Source organism: Chiloscyllium plagiosum, chromosome 40 (assembly GCF_004010195.1).
Source record: "Chiloscyllium plagiosum isolate BGI_BamShark_2017 chromosome 40, ASM401019v2, whole genome shotgun sequence".
Classification (NCBI taxonomy): domain Eukaryota; kingdom Metazoa; phylum Chordata; class Chondrichthyes; order Orectolobiformes; family Hemiscylliidae; genus Chiloscyllium; species Chiloscyllium plagiosum.
This window is the reverse complement of record NC_057749.1, coordinates 19744340-19767170: the sequence shown is the minus strand read 5'-3', so window position 1 is coordinate 19767170 and position 22831 is coordinate 19744340. Positions and strand designations below refer to the sequence as shown.

The 22831-nt window shown below is 43.6% G+C and overlaps 1 protein-coding gene across 6 annotated transcripts in view; it reads right to left on the bottom strand.

Annotated features, from left to right (window-relative positions):
* The window catches only part of LOC122542597 (AP-3 complex subunit beta-2), a 240980-nt gene that overhangs the window by 63587 nt on the left and 154562 nt on the right, over positions 1-22831 (bottom strand). For all 6 annotated transcript variants that reach the window (XM_043680543.1, XM_043680547.1, XM_043680545.1 and 3 more), the window contains 5 exons: positions 14829-14961; positions 13756-13865; positions 8227-8403; positions 6533-6719; positions 2494-2612 (listed from right to left, as the gene is read on the bottom strand). In XM_043680543.1, the coding sequence (XP_043536478.1) occupies positions 2494-2612; positions 6533-6719; positions 8227-8403; positions 13756-13865; positions 14829-14961 (726 nt within the window). The remainder of the gene's footprint in view (positions 1-2493; positions 2613-6532; positions 6720-8226; positions 8404-13755; positions 13866-14828; positions 14962-22831) is intronic.

The window sequence follows — 22831 nt, the reverse complement described above, 5'->3', positions numbered from 1 at the left end:
ATCTCCTTCCAGAAAGGAACCTCAGTGTTTTATTCAAAAGCTTTCAGTTTGCTTAATTCCATTTGCCTACATTGGTTGCATTACTCTTAAAAGCCAAACAAAATTTGTCAATCTCAGCTTTGAGATTTTCAATTGATCCCTTCAACCTCTTTTTCAAGTCAGAGGTTTCCAGATTTACACTAACCTTTTGTGTGAAGAACAGTTTCCTAACAAAATCCCTGAACAGCCTGGCTCTAATTCTACTGACCTTTGTTCTGAACTCCTCACCAGAGTAATAGTTACCCTGAAGTTCTCTACATCTGCTATGACCTGAGAAAGCAATCTCCAACAGTGTCACCTGCCATTCTCTCCCAGACAATAATTGCAGAGTTAAAGTATCAGACAGGAACATGCCATGTTCAAGACTTTCACTTCTCCTTAGGGCTTGCAAAAATTCCTTTAGATCAGATGTTGCCAACCTGTGTGTGCTGCAAGACATATGGCTGATTTGATAAAGACATTAATCAACTTTAATGATGTCCCATATGCACCTCTGCTTCTGCTCATTGGCTGTTGAAACCTTCATCCATGCCTTCACAATCTCTAGACTTGTATTTTCCAATCCACACTTGGTCAATCTCTCACTGAATTAGTAGGAACAAATTACTGCAGATGCTAAAATCTGTACTGAAATAACAAATGCTGAAGCTCTGATGAAAAGTCATCTAGACTCAAAATGTCAGCTTGCTGTCTCTCCATGGATGCTGTCTGACCTGCTGTGATCTCCAGCATTTGTTGTTCTCACTGAATTAAGTTTGTTGTCACATGTACTCACATGAATACAGAGAAAAGTTTACAAATCACCACTTATGGTGCCTTCTTAGGTATTAGGGTATCGAGATACAAAATCTAGGTACAAAGCAGAAAAATAAAGAAAATAAAGTTAAAAAGTTGAATATTACAGCCCATCCTACTAAAAAGTAGAAAAACAAAGAAACACAGTTAACAGTCCAACAACACAGTCCATAAGCCCCTAGACAAGCTGGACTTGCACACTTCACAAGAGCTCGATGTCCCCTGTTGTGGGCTGCCTCATTGCTAATTCTCTACATATTTGAGATAATTCAAAACCTGAGAGTCCACTTACCAATCATCCCTATGTTCACTGACCAACACTGGCTCCTTGACAAGTAATGTCATGATTTAAAAATCCTCGTCCCCATTTTCAAATCTATCCATAGTCTCATTTCTATCTCTGTAGTTGCCTTCATCTCAAAACCTTTGTGAAATCTGGCCTCTAGAGCATCCTAGATTTTCATCGCTCTACCATTGGTGGCTGTAACTGCTGCTGCATGGTCCCCAAACTCTGGAATTCCCTGTATAACTCTTCTACTTCTCCGATCTCCTCGAAGATTATCTTTTCATCACTGACTGGGATCTCTCTTTTTGCAACTTAGCAGCAATTTAGAAAAAAATTCACTCATCGAACATATTCATTGATGCAGCTCTTATTACATGTTCATAGTTGCCCTTGAGAAGGTGATGATAATCTGCCTTCTTGAACTGCTGTAGTCCATGAGTGCATGAGATAGACCCACAATGCCAATAGAGAGGGAACCCCAGGACTTTGACCCAGTGATACAGAAGAACAGTGATATTTCCAAGTGAGCGGATTGAGAGATCTTGCAGGTGACTGTGTTACCATGTATCTGCTGCCCTTGGCCTTTCAGATGGAAGTGATTGTGGATTTGAAAGGTGCTGTTTATGGAAACTTACTGAAATGCATTTGTAGATAATAGACTGGAGCTATTGAGCAGTACTGGTGGAGGGAGTGGATGTGTGGATGTAGTGCCAACCAAGCCAGCTGATTTGTCCTAGATGGTGTTAAGCTTCTTGAGTGTTGTTGCAGTGACACTCATCCAGGCAAGTGGGGAGAATTCCATCACACTCCTGACTTATGCCTTGTAGATGATGGACAGGTTTTAAGAAGTCAGGAGTGAGTTATTTGCTGCAGGATTCCTAGTCCCTGACCTGTTCTTGTAGCCACTATATTTATATTTATAGTCCAGGTCAGTTTCTGGTCAATTGTAATCCCTATGATATTAATGGTGGGGGAATTCAGTGATGGTAATGCCATTAAATGTCATGGGGCAATGGTTGGATTGCCTCTTATTGGAGTCAGACATTGCTTGCCATTTTTATAGCATGAATTTACTTGTCACTTTTCGGCCCAAGCCTGGAAGTTATCCAGATCTTGCTTTTTTGGACATGGATTACTTTAGTATCTCAGAAGTTGTGATTGGTGCTGACTATTGTGCAATCATTGGCGAACGTACCCAGTACTGACCTTATGATGGAGGGAAGGTCATTGATGAAGCAGCTGAACATGGTTTTGTTTGGTGATGCTGTTGTGAGGCACCTTGTGGCGTTTTACTGCATTAGAGGTGCTATATAAATGCAACAGGGTATTGGTATGGACAGTTGTCCCAAATTTGCTAAAACTTTGTCCATTACCTCCACATTACGGACCGAGGGGTCAGGGGCAGACTCAGGCCAATCTGGGAGTTCCTGGTAACCTCCAGCTTTGCTGTTCAGCAGGTGGGACAATGAGCCGAGCTGAAAATGATCCCGATCTGTAAGAAAGGCAAATCCCAAAATTATAAAACTGTCTCTGAACTACCTGACACCCTGACAGCCCAACTCATATTTAATCCTGACCTGCTCTGCAGAGTCCACAAACAAACAAATCAACCACTCAACATAACTCACAACCACTTAATTCAAATGACCTGATAATTACAATGGTTTTTAACCACGTTCCACCACATTGCTAAAAATCTGAATCATGTTTCAGTTAAGCTGGCATAACTGCCTATCTCTAATTGTCCTTGGGAAGCTGCCTTCTTGAACTGCTGCAAATCATGTGATCCAGGGACACCATCACCCAGAACTCCAAAATTTGGATATGTGATAGTGATGACACAGCTGAATGGTGATATAGTTGCAAGTTTGGTTGCCACACTACCAGAAGGATATGGAAGCTTTGGAAAGCATGCAGAAAAGGTTCACCAGGATGTTGCCTGGATCGAGGGCATTGGCTATGAGGAAAGATTAAAATGACTATGATTGTTTTCACTGGAAAGATGGTGGCTGTGAGAAGACCTGATAGATGTCTACAAAATTATGAAAGGCATAAATAGGGTAGATAGACAGAGGCTTTTTCCCAGAGTTGAAGTTTTAATTACAAGGGGGCAGAAGTTCAAGGTGAGAGGGGGAGTGATTAAGGGAGATAGATGTGTGAGGGAAGTTTTTCATGCAGAGAGTGGTAGGAGCGTGGAACGCATTGCCAAAGAGGTGGTGGAAGCAGATACGTTAGCGAAATTTAAGAGGCTTCTGGATGATTACATGAATAGAGAGGGAATAGAGGGAAATGGATTGAATAAGGGCAGAAGGTTTGTTTTTTAGTTTAATTAGGGCATGATGATTGACACAGCCTTGAAGGGCCAATGGTCTTGATCCTGTGCTGTACTTCTCTTTGTTCTTTTGTCAAGATGGCGCATGGCTTGTAGGGGAACTTGCAAATGTTGGTGTACCTAAGTATCTGCTGCTCTTGCCCATCTAGATGATTGAGGGTGTGACTACTGAAGGTGTTTTTGGAGGAGCCTAGTTGAGTTGCTGCAGTGGATGTTTCAGATTATACACACTGCTGTCACTGTGCATTAGGGCTGCAAGTGAACGTTAAAGATGATGGCTGGGATATGAATCAAGTGAGCTACTTTACCCTGGCTGGTGTTGAACTTCTTGAACTTCTTGCACCAAGTGGAGAGTATTCCATCTCACTCCTGACTAGCGTCTTGTAGACTGTGGACAGCCATTGCAGAGATAGGAGGCAAGTTACTCATCACAGGATTCCCAGTTCCTGATCTGCTTGTCTCCACAGTATTTATATGGCGAGTCTAGTTTAGTTTTGATCAGTGGTCAGCCCCAGAATCTTGACAGTAGGAGATTCAATGATGATAATACCATTGACTATCAAAGGGAGATGATTAGATTCTCTCTTGTTGGAGTATAAATGATTTGGATGTGAACTTAGGAGGTATAGTTAGTATGTTTGCAGATGACACCAAAATTGGAGATGTCGTGGACAGCAAAGAAGGCTACCTCAGAGTACACCGGGATCTTGATCAGACGGGCCAGTGGGCTGAGGAGTGACAGATGGAGATTAATTTAGATAAATACAAGATGCTGCATTTTAGAAAAACAAATCAGAGCAGGACTTATACACTTAATGGTAAAGTCCTGGGGAGTGTTGCTGAACAAAGAGACCTTGAAGAGCAGGTTCATAATTCCTAAAAAGTAGAGTTGTAGGTAAATACGATAGTAAAGAAGGCAATAGGTATACTTTCCTGTATTGGTCAGAGCATTGAGTTTAGGAGTTGAGAGGTCATGTTGCGGCTGTAGAAGACATTGGTTAGGCCACTTTTGGAATACTGTGCACAATTCTGGTCTCCAGAATTCTGGTGTCTAAGGAGAGGCTGAATAGGCTGGGACTGTTTTCCCTGGAGCGTCAGAGGCTGATGGGGTGACCGTATAGAGGTTTATAAAATCCTGAGGGGCATGGATAGGATAAATAAACAAGGTCTTTCCGCTGGGGTGGGGAAGTCCAGAACTAGGTTTAGGGTGAGAAGAGAAAGATATATAAGGGGCCTAAGGGGCAACTTTTTCACACAGAGGGTGGTGTCTTTAGGAATTGAGCTTCCAGAGGAAGTGGTGGAGGCTGCTACAATTACAGTATTAAAAAGGCATCCAAAATGCAGCACCTTGCATTTATCTAAAGTAAACTCCATCTGCCACTCCTCAGCCCATTGGCCCACCTGATCAAGATCCTGTTATACTCTGAGGTAACCTTCTTTGCTGTCCATGACATCTCCAATTTTGGTGTCATCTGCAAACATACTAACTATACCTCCTATGTTCACATCCAAATCATTTATACTCCAACAAGAGAGAATCTGATCATCTCCCTTTGATAGTCAATAGTATTACCACCATTGAATCTCTTACTATCAACATTCTGGGGCTTACCATTGATCAAAACTGAACTGGACTTGCCATATAAATACTGTGAAGACGAGCAGATCAGAGACTGGGAATCCTGCAATGAGTAACTTGCCTCCTATCTCTGCAATGGCTGTCCACAGTTTACAAAACGCAAGTCAGGAGTGAGATGGAAGGGTTTAGAGGGATATGGCCAAGTGCTGGCAAATTAGACTAGATTAGGTTAAGATATCTGGTCGGCATGGTGAGGTGGACCGAAGAGTATGTTTCTGCGCTGTACGTCTCTATGACTATGATTCTGTGATATGTTCTGCCATGGCACTGGTGTGAAGTGAGGATTACTTGCCTGCATGTTTTCTTGCATTGCTTACCAAGTTTCACTCACATTTAATAGAAGTTTTGTTTTGGGCTTAATAAACACGGTTGACTGATTATATAAAATTAGTGATCTGAAGCTGAATTATGAAGTGTTTAATTGAATTATCACAGATTTTAAAAACATTTTAACTGAGACCTCCTCCTCCTGAGTGAGGTATTTGTTAAGCCGTGTATGTTTCATTTCTGGATTAAGTTAGTAAGATAAATAATTGAGCAAGCACTGTGAGGATTTCCTCTCAGAAATACAATTTTCCAAAATGTAATAAGCAATAGTCAGGGAGGGAAAAGAAAGTGCATGTCAGTGGGACTAACTGGATTGTCTTTTTAAAGAGCTGGGGTCAAATGGCCGCCTTCTACGTTCTACTGTTGTAAGGTTCTTGGTCGGGGGTATGACAACATGGTCCAGAGTCTGTGCTGGAGGAGAGGTACAAAATGGCATGTGGCGCAGAGAGAACCTGAAATTTAGAGCCAATTGGATCAAAGGGTAATGGAAATCTGGAAATCTGTCCTCCCTCAAAAGCAACATTGTTCAGATTTGTAGGTCAATTGGAAATCTGGAATCCAAGATCCACAGATCTTTTTTCAGTAAGATGACAGACAAGGTTAAAATTGAATTGAATGGCAGAACAGGCTCAACAGGCTGAACGGCTTTGTCTTGCAAATGAATCCCAGCAATAATTTCTGTTCTGATTAAAACAATAAATATGATGCGTACTGATCAATTATCAGTATTCCATCATTGTTAAGGCTGAGGTTCACAAACTCATTAAGAACAATCCTGTTGATCCTCACCTGCAGCATGAAGAGCTGGGGCCAAAACTTTGCCAATTAGAGGCTGACAGCCCTTGGGTTGGCCACCAGGACCTAATACAGGCAGGTAATGTCATGAGGCCACTTCTTGGCCTCACTTGGCAGCAGGATGGTAAGTCTGACCACGTGCCTTCCCACTCAGATTCTAGTGGAGGCTGGAAGGTTACGGGATTTTGGGTAAGACACCATTCCACTTAATTAAATATTCTTCCTGCCTCCAACCTCACCACCAGAAGAAGATTCTTCTTACTGTGACCCCACTGCCTCAAACCATAATAAACAAAATTGATATATCATAACTTCCTACCTTTAAAGGAGGATTCAAGGACTGGGGCAGGCTTCTGGGCCAGAAACAACTTCTTGGCATACTTGCTCAACACACCACTTTTCTCTGTTGGAACAATGAGCTGCCGGATGAAACGGGCTCGGTCCCGGATGTCATAGTTCTGGTCATACTTGGCCAGATTAAGAACGTACTGAGTCAGCAGTTTGGTCTGGAGGGCAAGGAGAAATAAAACAAAACCATAAAGTATGTCAACCAAATACAACATCAATATGACCAGAGTAATAGATTGATGTTTTGTAAAAACCTAAGGTGGTAATGTAGTGGAAACTTCACTGGAACAGGAATCCAGAGGCCCAGGCTAATGCTTGTAGGGTCATGGATTTAAATCCCATCATGGCAACTGATTTCTGGAAATGGCAACTAGTCATGGTGTCCATGAAACTATCATCAATTATCGTAGAGAAAACATCTGTTGCCGAGTATGGGGGAAAGGTCTTACGAGGAAAGGCTGAGGGACTTGAGGCTGCTTTCTTTAGAGAGAAGAAGGTTAGGAGGTGACTTAATAGAGGCACACAAGATGACCGAGAATTAGATAGGGTTGACATTGAGAGCTTTTTTTCCCTCGGATGTGATGGCTAGCACGAGGGGACATAGCTTTAAATTGAGGGGTGATAGATATAGGACAGATGTCAGAGGTAGATTCTTTACTCAGAGAGTAGTCAGGGCGTGGAATGTCCTGCCTGCAACAGTAGTGGACTTGCCAACATTAAGGGCATTTAAATGGTTATTGGATAAACATATGGATAATATTGGAATTGTGTAGATTGAATGGGCTTCAGATTGGTTTCACAGGTCGGTAAAACTCAAGGGCCGAAGGGCCTGTACTGCACTATAATGTTCTATGGTCTATGGCAGCTGTATCAGGGCAGTTGAATAACTCTTTATTGTCTGATGGTTCCATACACACTAAGATCAACCAGCGTAATACCCACAGAGAATAAGCTGACCTCTTTGCACACAGGTAGAGCACTCGAACGATCTTGTCTGATTCACCCCTTCAAGTTAAAACTTCTGGATTATTATCCCTCAAAGAAGGAACTAGGCTAACTCCTAATGTAGATGGAAATTACACAGTATGAAAGATAAACGCAATAGATAACTTGTTGATTTCTGGACTTACAATCTCTTGAAGGGGTCAGGGTACAATTTTATACTGTGTACTGTTTTCCCCTGTTTGCTCTAGAAGGTTAAAAGACTCCATAGGATGTTGGAGGTGAAGGTGGGGAATTGAAGAGGGAAAGAGAATGAAGCAAGTGTTGAGTTAGAATACTCTGACCCCTTCTGATGCATGGAGAAGGCTTGACTGAAATAGGTCTTTTCTTGCCCATCAGTTTTGTACATTCATAACATGTTCTGTGTCGGGGCAAATGGGACCAATTGAAACTTTTGCCAATTTCCAGGCAGCCCCATTCAGTTCAGACCTTGTATTCTCAAGACTAAAGGTTGCTTAGCAATAAAGTTTTAACTTAATCAATAAACTTGCCCATTTTCCAACTTGATCAGGAATTTGACACTCACATTGATGACTTCATTTGAAAAAAAACATAATATAGCTCAAATGGAGCAGCATAAGTAAATAATAACCATGAGCAAAATTTAGCATCAACACCTCCCACCTTTGTATAGCCCCATTGCATAAGAGAATAGACAAACACCTGTTTGGAGTTGGTAAGGTACAGTTTGGCAGCCAGGTTAGTGATTTGCAGCTTAACAATGTCTTCCTCATTGGTGAAGGACTTGGCCATTTTCCGAAGCACATCAGGAGCGATCGTGGGCACATGTTCACAGTACTCACCAATAAGCCAAAGGATACTGGCTCTTGCCATAGGAACCTATACAGAGAAAAGACAAATAATCAGTGATCGTTCTTTGTGTCAGCAAATAGGTTGTTTCAAAGATTGTGCAACACAGAGGTAGCATTTGCATTTCTGAGTCAGAAGATCCAGGCTGAAGTCTTACCTCAGCATGTTGATGAAGATGGATTTGTGTCACAATTCCTTCCCTAAGGGCATTTTGGGTCAATCTCCAGCATGTAGTTCAAAAAGACAGCTCACCACCACCTTCTGGAGGGCAACTAGGGCTGGGCAATAAACGCTAGCCTCCAAAGCCTCCTAAGCAATAAATGTTGGCCTGTCAGCAAAGCCCATGTCCGACGACTGAACCAAAGCAAAAAAGGTGTCCAAATGGGTTGTTCTTTTAGCTTCACCATTGTGGCAGCCATAACTCAGTTGATTGCACTCTCGCCTTTGAGTCACAAGGCTCTGAGGTCAATTCTCACTCCAGGGCCTAAGCACAACATCAATCTTAACCCTTGTTACTGAACTTAGTGATTTCTGCAACTGGATCCTCAGTTTCCTGACCCACAGGCCGTCATCAGTGAAGATTGGGGACAATATTTCATCCTCACTAACACTCAACACTGGAGTCCCCCAGGGGTGCGTACTCAGCCCCTACTGTACTCAATGTATACCCACGACTACGTCGCCAAATGCCAGACTAATGCCATTTACAAGTTCACTGTTGACACCACTATAGTCGGTTAAATCTCAGATGCGAAGAAACAGGGCATGTTTCGCTGAGCATCTCAGCCAGGCCTGCAGGGGCTGACTTGGCCTCCCAGTCACCGTTCATTTCAATTTCCTCTCCCACTCCCTTTCCGACATGACCATCCTTGGCCTCCTCCAATGCCACAGCAAATTAGACCGCAAATTGGAAGAACAACACCTCATCTTCCCCCTGGGCAGCCTACAGCCTGGAGGACTGAATATTGAGTTCTCCAATTTCAAACAGCCTCCCTTCCCATCCTCCAACTCCCTTCCCATCCCCTCCCCCTCCCTTCCATTCCTCTGATCAACCCTTCCTTCCAGCTTCCAACCAGATTCATTCCTTCCATCAACCAACCAGGCTGTACCCTCTACCTGTGTTCATCTCTATCTACCTCGCCACCCTGACTCCCCCCCTCCCCGAACCTGTCATTACATTCTCCTTTATCTGCAGCTCCACTTATACCCACCCCCAGTTTTGCAGAAGGGTTACACCCGGAACGTTGACTTCTCCACCTCCTGATGTTGCCTGGCTTACTTTGTACTTCCAAACTTCTACTTTCTACGGTGGACAGGCTTTGGGCAGTCAGAAGATGAATAACTCACTGAAGAATTCCTAGCCTCAGGAAAGCCTTTGTAGACATTGTATTTATATGGCTAGTTCAGTTCAATTTCTGGTTATTGGCAACCCCCAGGATTTTCATAGTTGGGCCCTCAAAAAGGCCAAATGTCAGATTTGAATATTAGGGTTGAGTATGAAAAATCCCAAGGTGGAAGATATTATTCAGGTAAACAGAACATTGAAAAAATTAAAAATTAAGCATTGTGTTTTGAAATTCCCTTCACTGGGAGATACCAGAAGCATGAAACTTGTTGGTTTTAGTGATGCCTCTAATGCAAATCTCTGTGATTGGTTCTCAAGTGCAGAGGGTTTATAATGTTTCCTCTAGTAAATGTTGCCCTTTAGCTTGGGAAAGTAAAAAGATCAGCAGAGTAGTATATTAATGATGAAGACTCATGCTCTTAGTGAGGCATTTTTCTGAGCAAACTTAATCAGAAATTTCTGAAAGAAATTCAGCAGCAATACTGAGTGCCACATCAATCATAAAATAGGATAATGTACATTCAACAAAATGTGTGGGTGACAAAAGTCGATCTTGCAGTTTTAAAACAGAGGATGGAAGATGGGGAGATTTCCAAATTGAAATGGGTGGATGGCAGCAATCAGCTATTTAATTGTTTTACAAAGAAAGCAGCAATTTCTAAGAAACTGTTACATTTATTGGAGAAAGAACACTTGGAACTTTAATGTGCAAAGAAAAGATGGGAATATAATTGTATGTCATTTTCTATGTTTTGTTCATTTTTTAAAAATTACAGTTTTATTTATGAAGGAAAAAGAGGAATTTGTTATTATCTAATATAGTTTTAAGGAGCCTTACTTCTGTTGTAGGAAAGGTTTTGGAAAGGATTATACGTGATAGGATTTATAATCATTTAGCAACCAACAATTTGATTTCGAATAGTCGATTTGATTTCAATTTGGTTTCGTTAAGGGCAGGTCATGTCTCACAAACCTCATTGAGTTTTTTGACAAGGTGACCAAGCATGTAGATGAGAGTAGGGCAGTTGAGGTGATGTACATGGACTTCAGCCAAGCCTTTGATAAGGTTCCATATGGTAGGCAGTTGGAGAAAATGCAGAGGCATGGGATTGAGGGTGAATTTGTAGTTTGGATTAGAAACTGGCTTTCTGAAAGAAGGCAGCGAGTGGTGGTTGATGGAAAATATTCAGCCTGGAGTCTGGTTACTAGTGGTGTGCCACAAGGATCTGTTTTGGGACCACTGCTGTTTGTCATTTTTATAAATGATTTAGACGCAGGCATAGGTGGATGGATTAGTAAATTTGCAGATGACCCTAAAGTCGGTGGAGTAATGGACAACTTGGAAGAATGTTACAGGTTGCAGGGGGACTTGGATAAACTGTAGAATTGGGCTGAGAGGTAGCAAATGGAGTTCAATGCAGCGAAATGTGAGGTGATTCACTTTGGGAAGAATAACAGGAAGGCAGAATACTGGGTCAATGGACCGATTCTTGGTAGTGCAGAGGGATCTTGGAGTCCATGTACATAGATCCCTGAAAGTTGCCACCCAGGTTGATAGTGCTGTTAAGAAGGCATACAGTGTGTTAGGTTTCTCTGGTAGAGGGATTGAGTTCCGGAGCCACAAGGTCATGCTGCAACTATACAAACACTAGCGCGGCCGCACTTGGAATACTGTGTACAACTCTGGTCCCCATATTTCGAGAAAGATGTGGAAGCATTGGAAAAGGTGCAGAGGAGTTTTACCAGGATGTTGCCTGGTCTGGAGGGAAGCTCTTATGAGGAAAGGCTGAGAGCATTGCGTCTGTTCTCATTGGAAAGAAGAAGGCTAAGAGGGGATTTGATAGAGACAGACGAGATGATCAGAGGGTAGACAGTGAAAGTCTTTTTCCTCAGATGATGACGTCAGCTTGTACGAGAGGGCATAACTACAAATTATAGGGTGATAGATTTAAGACAGATGTCAGAGGCAGTTTCTTTACTCAGAGAGTGGTAAGGGTGTGGAATGCCCTACCTGCCAATATAGCTAAATCAGCCACATTAGGGAGATTTAAACGATCCTTGGATAAGCACATGGATGATGATGGGATAGTGTAGGGTGATGAGCTTAGAATAGTTCACAGGTTGGCGCAACATCGAGGGCTGAAGGGTCTGTTCTGCGCTGTATTGTTCAATGTTCTATGTTCTATGAATGCCTCAGACCTAGTGGAATGAGTGAATAGGTAGTGGATACATTACTTAAGAGTTAATTGGTTTGAAATGGTTGGATAAATGTAGAGAGATAATAATCAATGGAGATGATTTTAAGGGAGTTTAGCTAACTTAAATAAAGCTATCACATAAAAGTGTGGATTTGAATTCTGTTTACAGAGGAACCTTGATTATCCAAATATCAATTCCGAATATCGGATTATCCGAAGAAGATCTCAAGGTCCGATGGAAATTTTACATCAAAGATGTGTTTTCAACACTGATCGCGTCTCTTTTTTACAGTGATTAAAAGTTAACTCGGCTTACCGAAATGCTGCCGAGAACAGTCCTAGACCTCGATGGGAGCCCAGGCACCGTCTCCAAATGACTGACCTCCAGCCCTCTCTCTCTCCCCCAACACTTTCCCTGGAGTTCTACATAGGGGTGTACCCTAAACCCCCCTTTCCCAGATAATCTCTCTAACATTGTCCTGTACAGGGCAAAGGTGGAAACTATCAAAAAGTTGCAGTAAAAAGGTGTGTATGTGTGTGTCCAGTCTGGCTGCTCCAGAGAGGGAGTGGGGGTGGATGGGAGTGCGGGAGTGGAGGNTGGCAGATGATGGGGTGGGGGGGGTGCGGATGGGGGTGTGGTGTTGGACGGGTCAGGGGCTCATACGCGGTGTGTTGCTGCCTAGTCTCCTGAATGGGGAGCGAACCTAACAGAAAACTCCAAGCCCCAGAGGAAAGGCATGGAATCAATTAACCGAATAATCAGTTATCCAAATGAAACAGTGCCCCCCCATCTTGTTCGGATAATCAAGGTTCCTCTGTAAACACAATTATATTTTAGAGCATGACAGTGGGATGAAAGGCTTAGATGTCGATGGGTCCCAATTAATGCTTGCATGAGCAGGCTGCCTTATATATGCCCTTGTGACAACAGAGTAGTTTTCGACATGGTGTAACGATCATGATAATAAATTTCACTCCATCCATCCACTAAAGACTTAGGGAAAATGTAATATTTCAGGCACATCGACAAGAAACATTTGAGGGTTACTGAATAGAAGTTCTGAGATTCTCTGGATGATCCTTTTGGGTGCAAATGTGGCCTGGAATCTGGATTCAACTGTGAGTCAACAGGTTAAGTATTCAGAAAGAGCATGCAGGTCTCTCACACAAACAAGCAATAAGAGATTTAGCATTGTACATGGAGGGGAAAGTGAGGACTGCAGATGCTGGAGATCAGAGCTGAAAATGTGTTGCTGGAAAAGCGCAGCAGGTCAGGCAGCATCCAAGGAGCAGGAGAATCGACGTTTCGGGCATCAGCCTGAAGAAGGGCTCATGCCCGAAACGTCGATTCTCCTGCTCCTTGGATGCTGCCTGACCTGCTGCGCTTTTCCAGCAACACATTTTCAGCATTTGTACATGGAGCAATGAAAGATCGACGTGGTCATAAATGTAAGGTTCTGGGGATTATTTCAGGGGAAGCAGTCTAAGAGATTCACTTAGGCATTCCAAACACAAAATCACTATGACCTAGAAGGACAAGGGCAGCAGATATATAGAAAAACCACTCCCTGAAAATTATTCTCTAAGCCACTCACAATACTGACTTAGAAATATATCAACTTTCTTTCAGTGTTTCTTGGCCAAAGGTCTGGAACCCCTCCCTAACAGCCGGGTGTATGTTCCCGCATCAAATAGATTCCTGGAGTACTGCCACCATCTCAAGGGCAATTAGGAATTGTAGTAAATGCTGTCCTAACCAGCGAAGATCTACATTCTGAAATGAATAATTTTTTAAAAAGTAAAAGAGTCAACATCCTCGTATCCTACCCTGACACTCACCATGATGTTGTCAATGAGTTTTGCCATATGTCGGATGATGTCACTATGTTGCGATGGTTGCATCTGCAACAGCTTCTTAATGACGACCACAGATTCAGCAACCACCAACTCTGCAATACAATGTAAGTTGTGATTAAAACAGCACAACTCTAGTCAATAGCCCCATCTTCCTTCAGTACCATAGGACAAATAATGTAAGCATGTGAGTGAGTGGGAGAGGAGATGGTGGTAGTGAGGACAGAACAGGATGATACAGCCCTTCATTGAACAGATATGTCCTGAGCAACAGAAAATAGAGGAACTGCAAATTGGGATGACAGGACTGAGAGATTGCACACTTAGGAAACATGTGATGACATTGCAGGATGGCGGAATATGTGTTAATGAATAATACTGAAATAACAGATATGTTGTTGAAGTTTTCTGTCTTGCACTTATCAAGCCATATGCAAGTATGCCAAATTCTAAATGATCATAATCTATGCTACAGGAAAAAAAAGATGCTAATCGGTTGGCAATTTGAATTTGATTAGACTCTGGCATTGCCATGGAGAAAGCAACCAAGAACTACAGGTTTCCCAAGCTCCCCTGTAATTCAAACAAGGAACGCGGCTTGAACATATTCCTTTTGTTTTCAGGGAACACACCTCTGCTTATGAGAGTATGTCGTATTACAAGCTCCTCTAATAATCTTAACATAGTTATTCATGCAACTATTAGCATATCAGGATTGTTGAATAAATGCTGTCCAATTACAAATAATTTGTGTTGGGTTTTGCAAGTGCAGGCTGGTTGAGTAGCATCAGTGACATTGCAAACAACATGATGCTTGATTTGATCAGTGAATCATTGGGATGGCATTGGGACTTAATGGGTAGAGAAATACAGACTGAAATGGGATTGCAAGTAGAATAAATCTGTCAAAGGATCTGTATCGTGATTGCTACTATATTCTACTCTTGTGTTTTGTCATTGATGCACAAGGCATGCATTTTAAACCAAGTGTCGCACACTAAATATTTTTCTACCAGCTTTCAGTATTTGCTGTTGGCTGTTTGTTGCTTGGGCCTCACCATCTCTATTGGACAACAGTTGAACCAATCCATTCAGGCAAGTGTCACGGACCTCATCAATGTTGGTAGCACATCGGCCAATAGCCTGTATAGTAGCAGCTACAAAGTCCTTGTCTTGACTCTTGATATATGTCTAAAGGAAAAAAGAAAGTGATGAATGGCTGTACAGTAATAATAGTTACATAATAATAATGAGAGGACATTGTGTGGTACAATGGATAGCACCCCTGCCTCTGAACCAAAATCTCTGAATTCAAATCCCAATCCAGGACTTGATGCACAAAGAAGGTACATTCAGAACACAGCCAAACAGGTTGAGCCTCAACTTTTAAATCCTTCTAACATTCCGATGGCAAGCAGTAAGAATAGGAGAAATTCCTGGTCAGCCATGTGAGCAACCTGCAGAAGGTAACAGCAAATCACTGCAGTACCTTTGCAAGCATAACTAAAAGCTAACACAATAATTAACAATGACCTGTAGGGGAATTGCACCTGCAGAAGGAGGAGGTGGGTTATGGTGATGCTACAAGATTTCTCACTCTGCACAGGTGTTGGGTACACCTTCAGCTGTCTGGATTTTATGTTCTAGAATTCTTTCCCTGAACTTCTACACTTCTTTCTCATCCTTTAAAACACCTTTAAGATCTACATTACTTAAAGAGCTTTTGTTTGTGTGTGTGTGTGTCAGGGAGAGAGAGAGAGAAAGATAGAGAGAGAGAGAGTGCATGTGTGGGAGGGAGTCTGTGAATGTGTGTGTGCTAGAGACATGTGCGTGTGAAAGAGTGCAAGAGTGTGTGTGTGTGCGCGCGCACGCTTAATAGATCGTGTGCACAAGTGTTACACAGTATATGTCTGTGTGAGTGTGTTTGTGAATATGTGCAAGTATATGTGTGAGAGTGTATAGTGTAGTGGGGCCACCTGTAATGTAACATGAACCCAAGATCCCAGTTGAGACTGTACTTGGTACCGAACATGGCTATCAGCATCTGGTCAGTGTGTTCCCAAGTCTGCTTTGGAGGACATTCACCTGAAGCTCCGAGGCTGAATGTCCTTGACTGCTGAAGTGTTCCCTCACTAGGAGGGAATATCCCTCTTGGCGATTGTTGCATGGTGTCCATTCATCCATTGTCATATACCATGCCTTGGGGCATCCTTACCTGTAGCATTTGAGATAGACAATGTTGGCCGAGTTACATGATTACCTACCACGCACGTGGTGGGTGGTGTCCCCGCATGTAATGGTAGTATCCGTGTTGACACTCAGATATGTCTTGCAGTGTTTGCCATGACAGGGTTGTGTGGTGTTGTGGCCAATTTTGTCCTGAAGACTGAGTAGTTTGCTGCGAACAATGGTCTGTTTAAGATTTGGCGGTTGTTTAAAGGCGTGACATGGAGGCATAGGGAAGATCTTGGTAAGGTGCTCATTCTCATCAATAATGTGGATGTAGGCTGTGAAGAATGAGGTGTCGTTTCTCCACGCCTGGAAAGTGGAGCAAAGAGGGGTAGCCTTTCAGGTGTATCCTCTGTCCATCTCCTGTGGAGGTCATTACGATGACTGGCGATCAATGAATTGGGCATTGTAGCTCATTCTTATGAGGGTGTCCTTCAGCACCTTCAGGTTTTTGTTGCGTTCCTCCTCATCTGAACAGATCCTGTGTATGCGTAGGCCTTGTCCATTGGGGATGGCTGTTTCAATATGTTTAGGATGGAAACTAGAGAAGTGCAAAGTTGTGAGGTTATCCATAGGCTTGCTGTAGAGTGAGGTATTGAGGTGCCCATCTTTGATGGAGATGTATGTGTCCAAAAATGAGACTGATTCTAAATAGTATGCCATGGTAAGTCTGATGGTGGGATGAACTTGTTGATATCACTATGAAATTGTTTCAGTGACTCCCCGCTATGGTTCCAAAGGAAGAAATGTTGCCAATATATCTGGAGTATTGTGTTAGTCGGAGGCCCGGTGCAGCAAACAAGTCTTGTTTGAATTTGTGCATGAAAATGTTGGCCTACTGGGGTGAAAATTTGGTTTCCATGGCTGTTCCGGGTGTCTGGATAATGAACTGGTTGTAGAAGGTGAAGACACGGTGGTCGAGGATGAAGCAAATGAGTTGTTGGATGGTGTCTAGAGATTGGCAGTTGTTGGTATTGAGTGCAAAGGCTGTTGCCGCGATGCTGTCTTCGTGGGGGATGCTGGTATAAAGTGCCGAAATGTTCATTAGTTCAACTGGTCCATGGGTGCTGAGTTTCTGTAAGAAATCTGTGGTGTCACAACAGAAGCTGAGGGGATCCCTGAAGAATGAGCTTCAATATGCCCTCTGTTATGGACCAGACCAGACACGTCAAAATATTTCAAGAAGATAGCCCGGACCCTAACTTTTCTGGTTGTTTTAATCAGGTGTAAAGTGAATATTCCAGGAGTAATACAGCTGACCCAACTGTACAGTTTTAAACAAAACTAAGTTTATTTACAGACCACTGAATGAAACACATACAAAGGAGAACTGAATTTAGAATAACAACCTAACTGAAAACCCAATCGACTCTATTGCAATTTAACAATGCTGTTCCAAATACTTGCAATATCCCCATAAACATTCCCTTGGCTAAAAAAGGTAAAACCAAACACAGATTCGTACAGGAGAGATGTCAGAGAGGGAGAGGATCAGCATGGAACCACTTTGGGTCCAGCAGCTTCTCTGGGTTCACAGCTAAACTTGACCAGAAGCTGCAAACAAAACCCCACCAGACTGCTAAAACCAAACCAAACCAAACCCTGATCTGGGAAAAATGGCCACTCCCCTTTCATTGTACAAGTATTTTAAATAAAAGCAATTAAGTGCTTTTTCAAGTAGATATTTCCAGGCTTTTCAGAACCTCTGCCATTACAATCCCTCTGAAAAAAAAATAAGGACAGAACAACTTTGTTAAAGGAGCAGCATTGCCACACCCTGGCATAGCCAGAAAGGTTCTCACACAGAGTCCCACTGCCCGAGATGATGGGATGTCCAGGTGTGTTGGCTTTGTGTACCTTCAGAAGGAAGTAGAAGTCCCCTACGTGAGAATTACACGAGATGAGAATACGCAGGGTACTCTGAAAGACTGAATCAAAAGTCTTGATCAATCTGTTTAGTTCACGGGTGTGTCCTTTGCACATCAAGAACAAGAAGCTAAAGAAACTTGGCATAACCACCAGCAGTAGCGAAGCCTCCCCTGGCACCACAGTTGAAAATGGCACCACCACAGGGAAATCGATTGTCAACTTATTGGACCATACCCTTCAACTGGATGAGATCAAAGTTCTCAGCCAATGGCTCAACTCTGCCTCACCACCAAAATGGACTCCACTGGTCTTGCGGCAGGCACAGAGGAATTCATCATGCGAATGAGACTCTGGGAATTCTTCCAAGATGTCAGCAGCGAGTCCAATTAGACAACTGACAAAACGGAACAATTGACAGAGAGATCTGCAATGGAGCAACCAAAGGAAACCCTCCAGAGGGCCATTGTCCTGGGCTTATATAGATGCTCAAACTGTCAGGAAATATGTGAAAGCCAAATTTCTCAGCCACACTCACAAGGTGGAGCAAAATATCACTGAGCACAATGCAACGCCATTCAAGCTCTCAAGACCAATCACAACACTGTCAACAAACCAGCAGACAAAGGAGGAGCCATAGTCATACAGAATAGAACAAACGCCTGCAAAGAAGTGTACCGACAACTGAACAACCTAGAACAGGCAACTACTTGCCGATCTGACCAAAGAACATACCTGTGACCTAAACAGATCAAGCAACACTTTTGATCCAGACCTTCAGAGTACCCTACACATTTTCATCCTGCACACTTCTTGCATAGGGGACTTCTACTGCCTTCCAAATATATACAAAGCCAACACACCTGGACATCCTATTGCATCAGGCAACGGGACCCTGTGTGAGAACCTCTTTGGCTCGATGTCGAGGGCATCTTGAAACTCGTTGTACAGAGGGCTTCCAGCTTCTGTCACGACACTACAGATTTCTTACAGAATCTAAGCACCCATGGACCAGTCGAACCAGGAACATTTCTCGTTACAATGGATGTTTCGGCACTATACATCAGCATCCCCATAACGATGCCATCACTGCAACAACCTCAGTACTCAATACCAACAACTGCGAATGTCCAGACATCATCCAACAACTCATCTGCTTCATCCTCGACCACAACGTCTTCACTTTTGACAATCACTTCATTATCCAGACACACAGAACAACCATAGTGACCAAACTTGGACCCCAATTTGCCAACATTTTCATTCACAAGTTCAAACAAGAATTCTTTGCTGCACAGGACCTCCGACCAACACGATACACCAGATACATTGACGACATTTTCTTCTTCTGGATCCATGGCAAGGAGTCACTGAAACAATTACATAGTGACCTCAACAAGTTTCATCTCAGCATCAGATTTACCATGGGATGTCGGAACTGGCGATCGATGAGTTGAGCATCGTATCCCGTTCTCATTCTCAATCTCAAATCAGTCTCATTTTTGGATACACGCATCTCCATCAAGGACGGACACCTCAGTATCTTACCCTTCTGCAAGACCATGGATAACCTCACAATGCTGCACTACTATAGCTTCCACTGAAACATATTAAAACAGTCATCCCCTACAGACAAGCCTTATGCAAACACAGGATCAGTTCAGTTGAGGAAGATTGCGATGGAGATCTGAAGGGGGCCCTCATAAGAACGGGATACGATGCTCAACTCATTGATCACCAGTTCCAACTTGCCACAGCGAGAAACCATAATGATCTCTTCAGGAGACAGACAGGCTATGACCGATAGGGTACCCTTCGCCACAGACAATTGTTCGCAACAAACGGCCCAGTCTTCAGGACAACATCAACCACAACACCACACAACCACGGCACGACATGTCAGAGTGTCAACATAGATACTACCATTACACATGGGGACACCACCCACGATGTGCACAGCAGGTGCTCATGTGACTCAGCCAATGTTGTCTATCTCAAAAGCTGCAGGCAAGGAAGCCCCGAGGCATGGTATATGGGCAAGATCAAGCAGACGCTACAATAACGATGAATGCGCCCGGTGCAACAATCGTCAGTCAGGGCTGTACCCTCCCAGTGAGGAAGCACTTCAGTGGTCAAGGACATCTGACCTCAGATCTTCGGGTGAACGTCCTCCAAGGTGGACTTCAGGACATGCAACACCACAGAGTCACCGAGCTAATGTTGATAACCAAGTTTGGTCCCCATGAGGATGGCCTCAACCGGAATCTTGGGTTCACATCACACTACAGGTGACCCACAACACTATACACACTCTTACACAAACCCTGTCTCATACACATGCTCTCACATCCACACACACACACGCACACCCTCTCACAGGCATATACTCCGTCATGCTTGCAAACACACTCTATAAAGCGCGCGCGCGCACACACACACACACAGACAGACGTCTATGGAGTGAATGTGCATTTGCAGATTTGTATTTGAAGATGGCTCAGTTAGCACTGCTGCCTCACAGCACCAGGGACCCAGGTTTGATTCTGGCCTCGGGCGACTGTTTGTGGAGTTTGCACATTCTCTCCATGTCTGCGTGAGTTTCCTCAGTGTACTCCAGTTTCCTCCCAAAGTCCAAAGACTTTGGCCATGCTAAATTGCTTGTAGTATTAGGTGCATTAGTCAGATGGAAAGAGGACTGGGTGGGCCACTCCTTGGAGGGTCGGCGTGGACTTGTTGGGCCGAATGGCCCGTTTCCACACTGTAGGGAACCTAATCTTATCTTGTTCTAAAAGCACACAACCTTTAGGCAGTCAATGTGACATTTTATAAATTCCTACTTTGGAAATAAAACCAGTCTGACTCCAGGTTGGAATACAGACAGATTCTAATCTCACACCTTTAATGCATTGTCTAAGCTGAAACTTTGATGGATATGGAAGGCACATCTGTTGCTCCCGATGCGGTCTCCTCTACACTGGAGAGACTGGACACCTTCTTGCAGAGCGCTTCAGAGAACATCTCCAGGACACCTGCATTAATCAACTCCACCACCCCATGGCCAAACTTTCAGCTCCTCCACCCACTCTGCCGAGGACATGCAGGTCCTGAGGCTCCTCCATCGCCACTCCCTCACCACCCGATGCCTGGGGGAAGAACGCCTCATCTTCCACCTTGGGACCCATGGCATCAATGTGGACTTCACCAGTTTCCTCATTTCCTCTCCCCCCACCTTACTACAGTTCCAACCTTCCAGCTCAGCACCGTCCGCATGAACTGTTCCACCTGTCAATCGTCCTTCCCACCTATCTGCTCCACCCTCCTCTTCGTCACCTTTACCAACCCCTCCATCCACTTATTGCACTCTCAGCTACCTCCCCTTCCAGCCCCACCCCAGTTATCTCTCCACCCCCGAGGCTCCCAGACCCATTCCTGATTAAGGGCTTTTGCCCGAAATGTCAATTTTCCTGCTTCTCGGATGCTGCCTGATATGCTGTGCTTTTCCAGCGCCACTCTAATCTTTTCCAAATGGTAATTCAATGCTGGCAGACTGTCAGCTTGTGGGGAGGTGCAGCTTGATCTGCTATAAATTGGCATAGACCCAAGAGCAGGTTGAATGAAAAAGGAGTGGCACCTGAGAGACTCACCACTCTTTCCTTTCAAAACTCTCCCATCCATTCCTGTGTCCCAGCCCCAGATATCATCACCCTCCCCGACACAACACCGACCTTCCTCCTATTCTAATTTTCCCAAAAAAGGGGTGTAATACCATGTACAGCATGGAAACAGACCCTTCGATCCAACCCGTCCATGCCGACCAAATATCCCAATCCAATCTAGTCCCACCTGCCAGCACCCAGCCCATATCCCCCAGTACCGATTCCAGCAGGTAAACTGGAGGCCACATAGTGACTCAATGGTCAGCAATGCTGCATCACAATGCCAAGGACCTGGGTTTGATTCCAGCCACTGACAACTCTCTGTGTGGAATTTGAACATTCTCCCCGTGTCAGCTGGGGCTTCCTCCAGGTGCTCCAGTTTCCCCCCACAATCCAAACATATGCAGGTTAGGCGGTTTGGCGATGCTAAATTACCCATAGAGTCCAGGGATGTGTTGGCTAGGTGGATTAGCATTGGGAAATTCTGTGTTACAGGGATAGGGTATAGGAATGTGTCTGGGTGGAATGCTCTTTGGAGAGTCAGTGTGGACTTGATGGGCTGAATAGACTGCTTCCACACTTAAGGGGTTCTATGATTATATCAGCTATCTGATTACCAGAAGACCCAGAGGGTTTTCTCAAATTAACAGGTCACAGGTTACTCTCCTGGGAACACTCTTGCTCAGTACTTAGTCCTGAATTAGTACAAATAAGATTCTGACCACAGAGAAAGTATAAAATTAAGGATACAACTCCAAATGGTTTGCAGAAGCTGAGGGACATGGGTGAACACGCATATTTAGTCATTGAAAGGGGCAGAACTGATTGAGAGAGGCATTAATAAAATATATAATATCACAGCTTTCTGAAGAGAGCTATAATGTACAAGTGCAAGGACTTATGTTGAACATGTGTAAAATAATAATCCAGTTGAGATTGAGAAGTATGTTCAGTTCTGGATACCACACTTTAAGAGGGATGTGAAGGCATTAGAGTTTTTGCAGAAAAGATTAATAAGAATAGTTCCAAGGTTTGGAGTTTTTTAAAAATTCCTTCATGGGATGTGGGCACATCCCTGGCCAGCCATATTGCCCTTCCCTAATTGCCCAAAGGGCAGTTAAGAGTCAAACACATTACTCTGGATATAGAGTCACATGTCGGCCAGACCAGGTGAGAATGGTAGATTTCCTTCCCTAAAGAACATTAGTAAATCAGTTGTGTTTTGTCATCAATAAACTAATTTTTTATTCCAGACATCCTTTACTGAGTTCAAATGTCACCACTTGCTGCTGGGGTATTTGAAGACATGT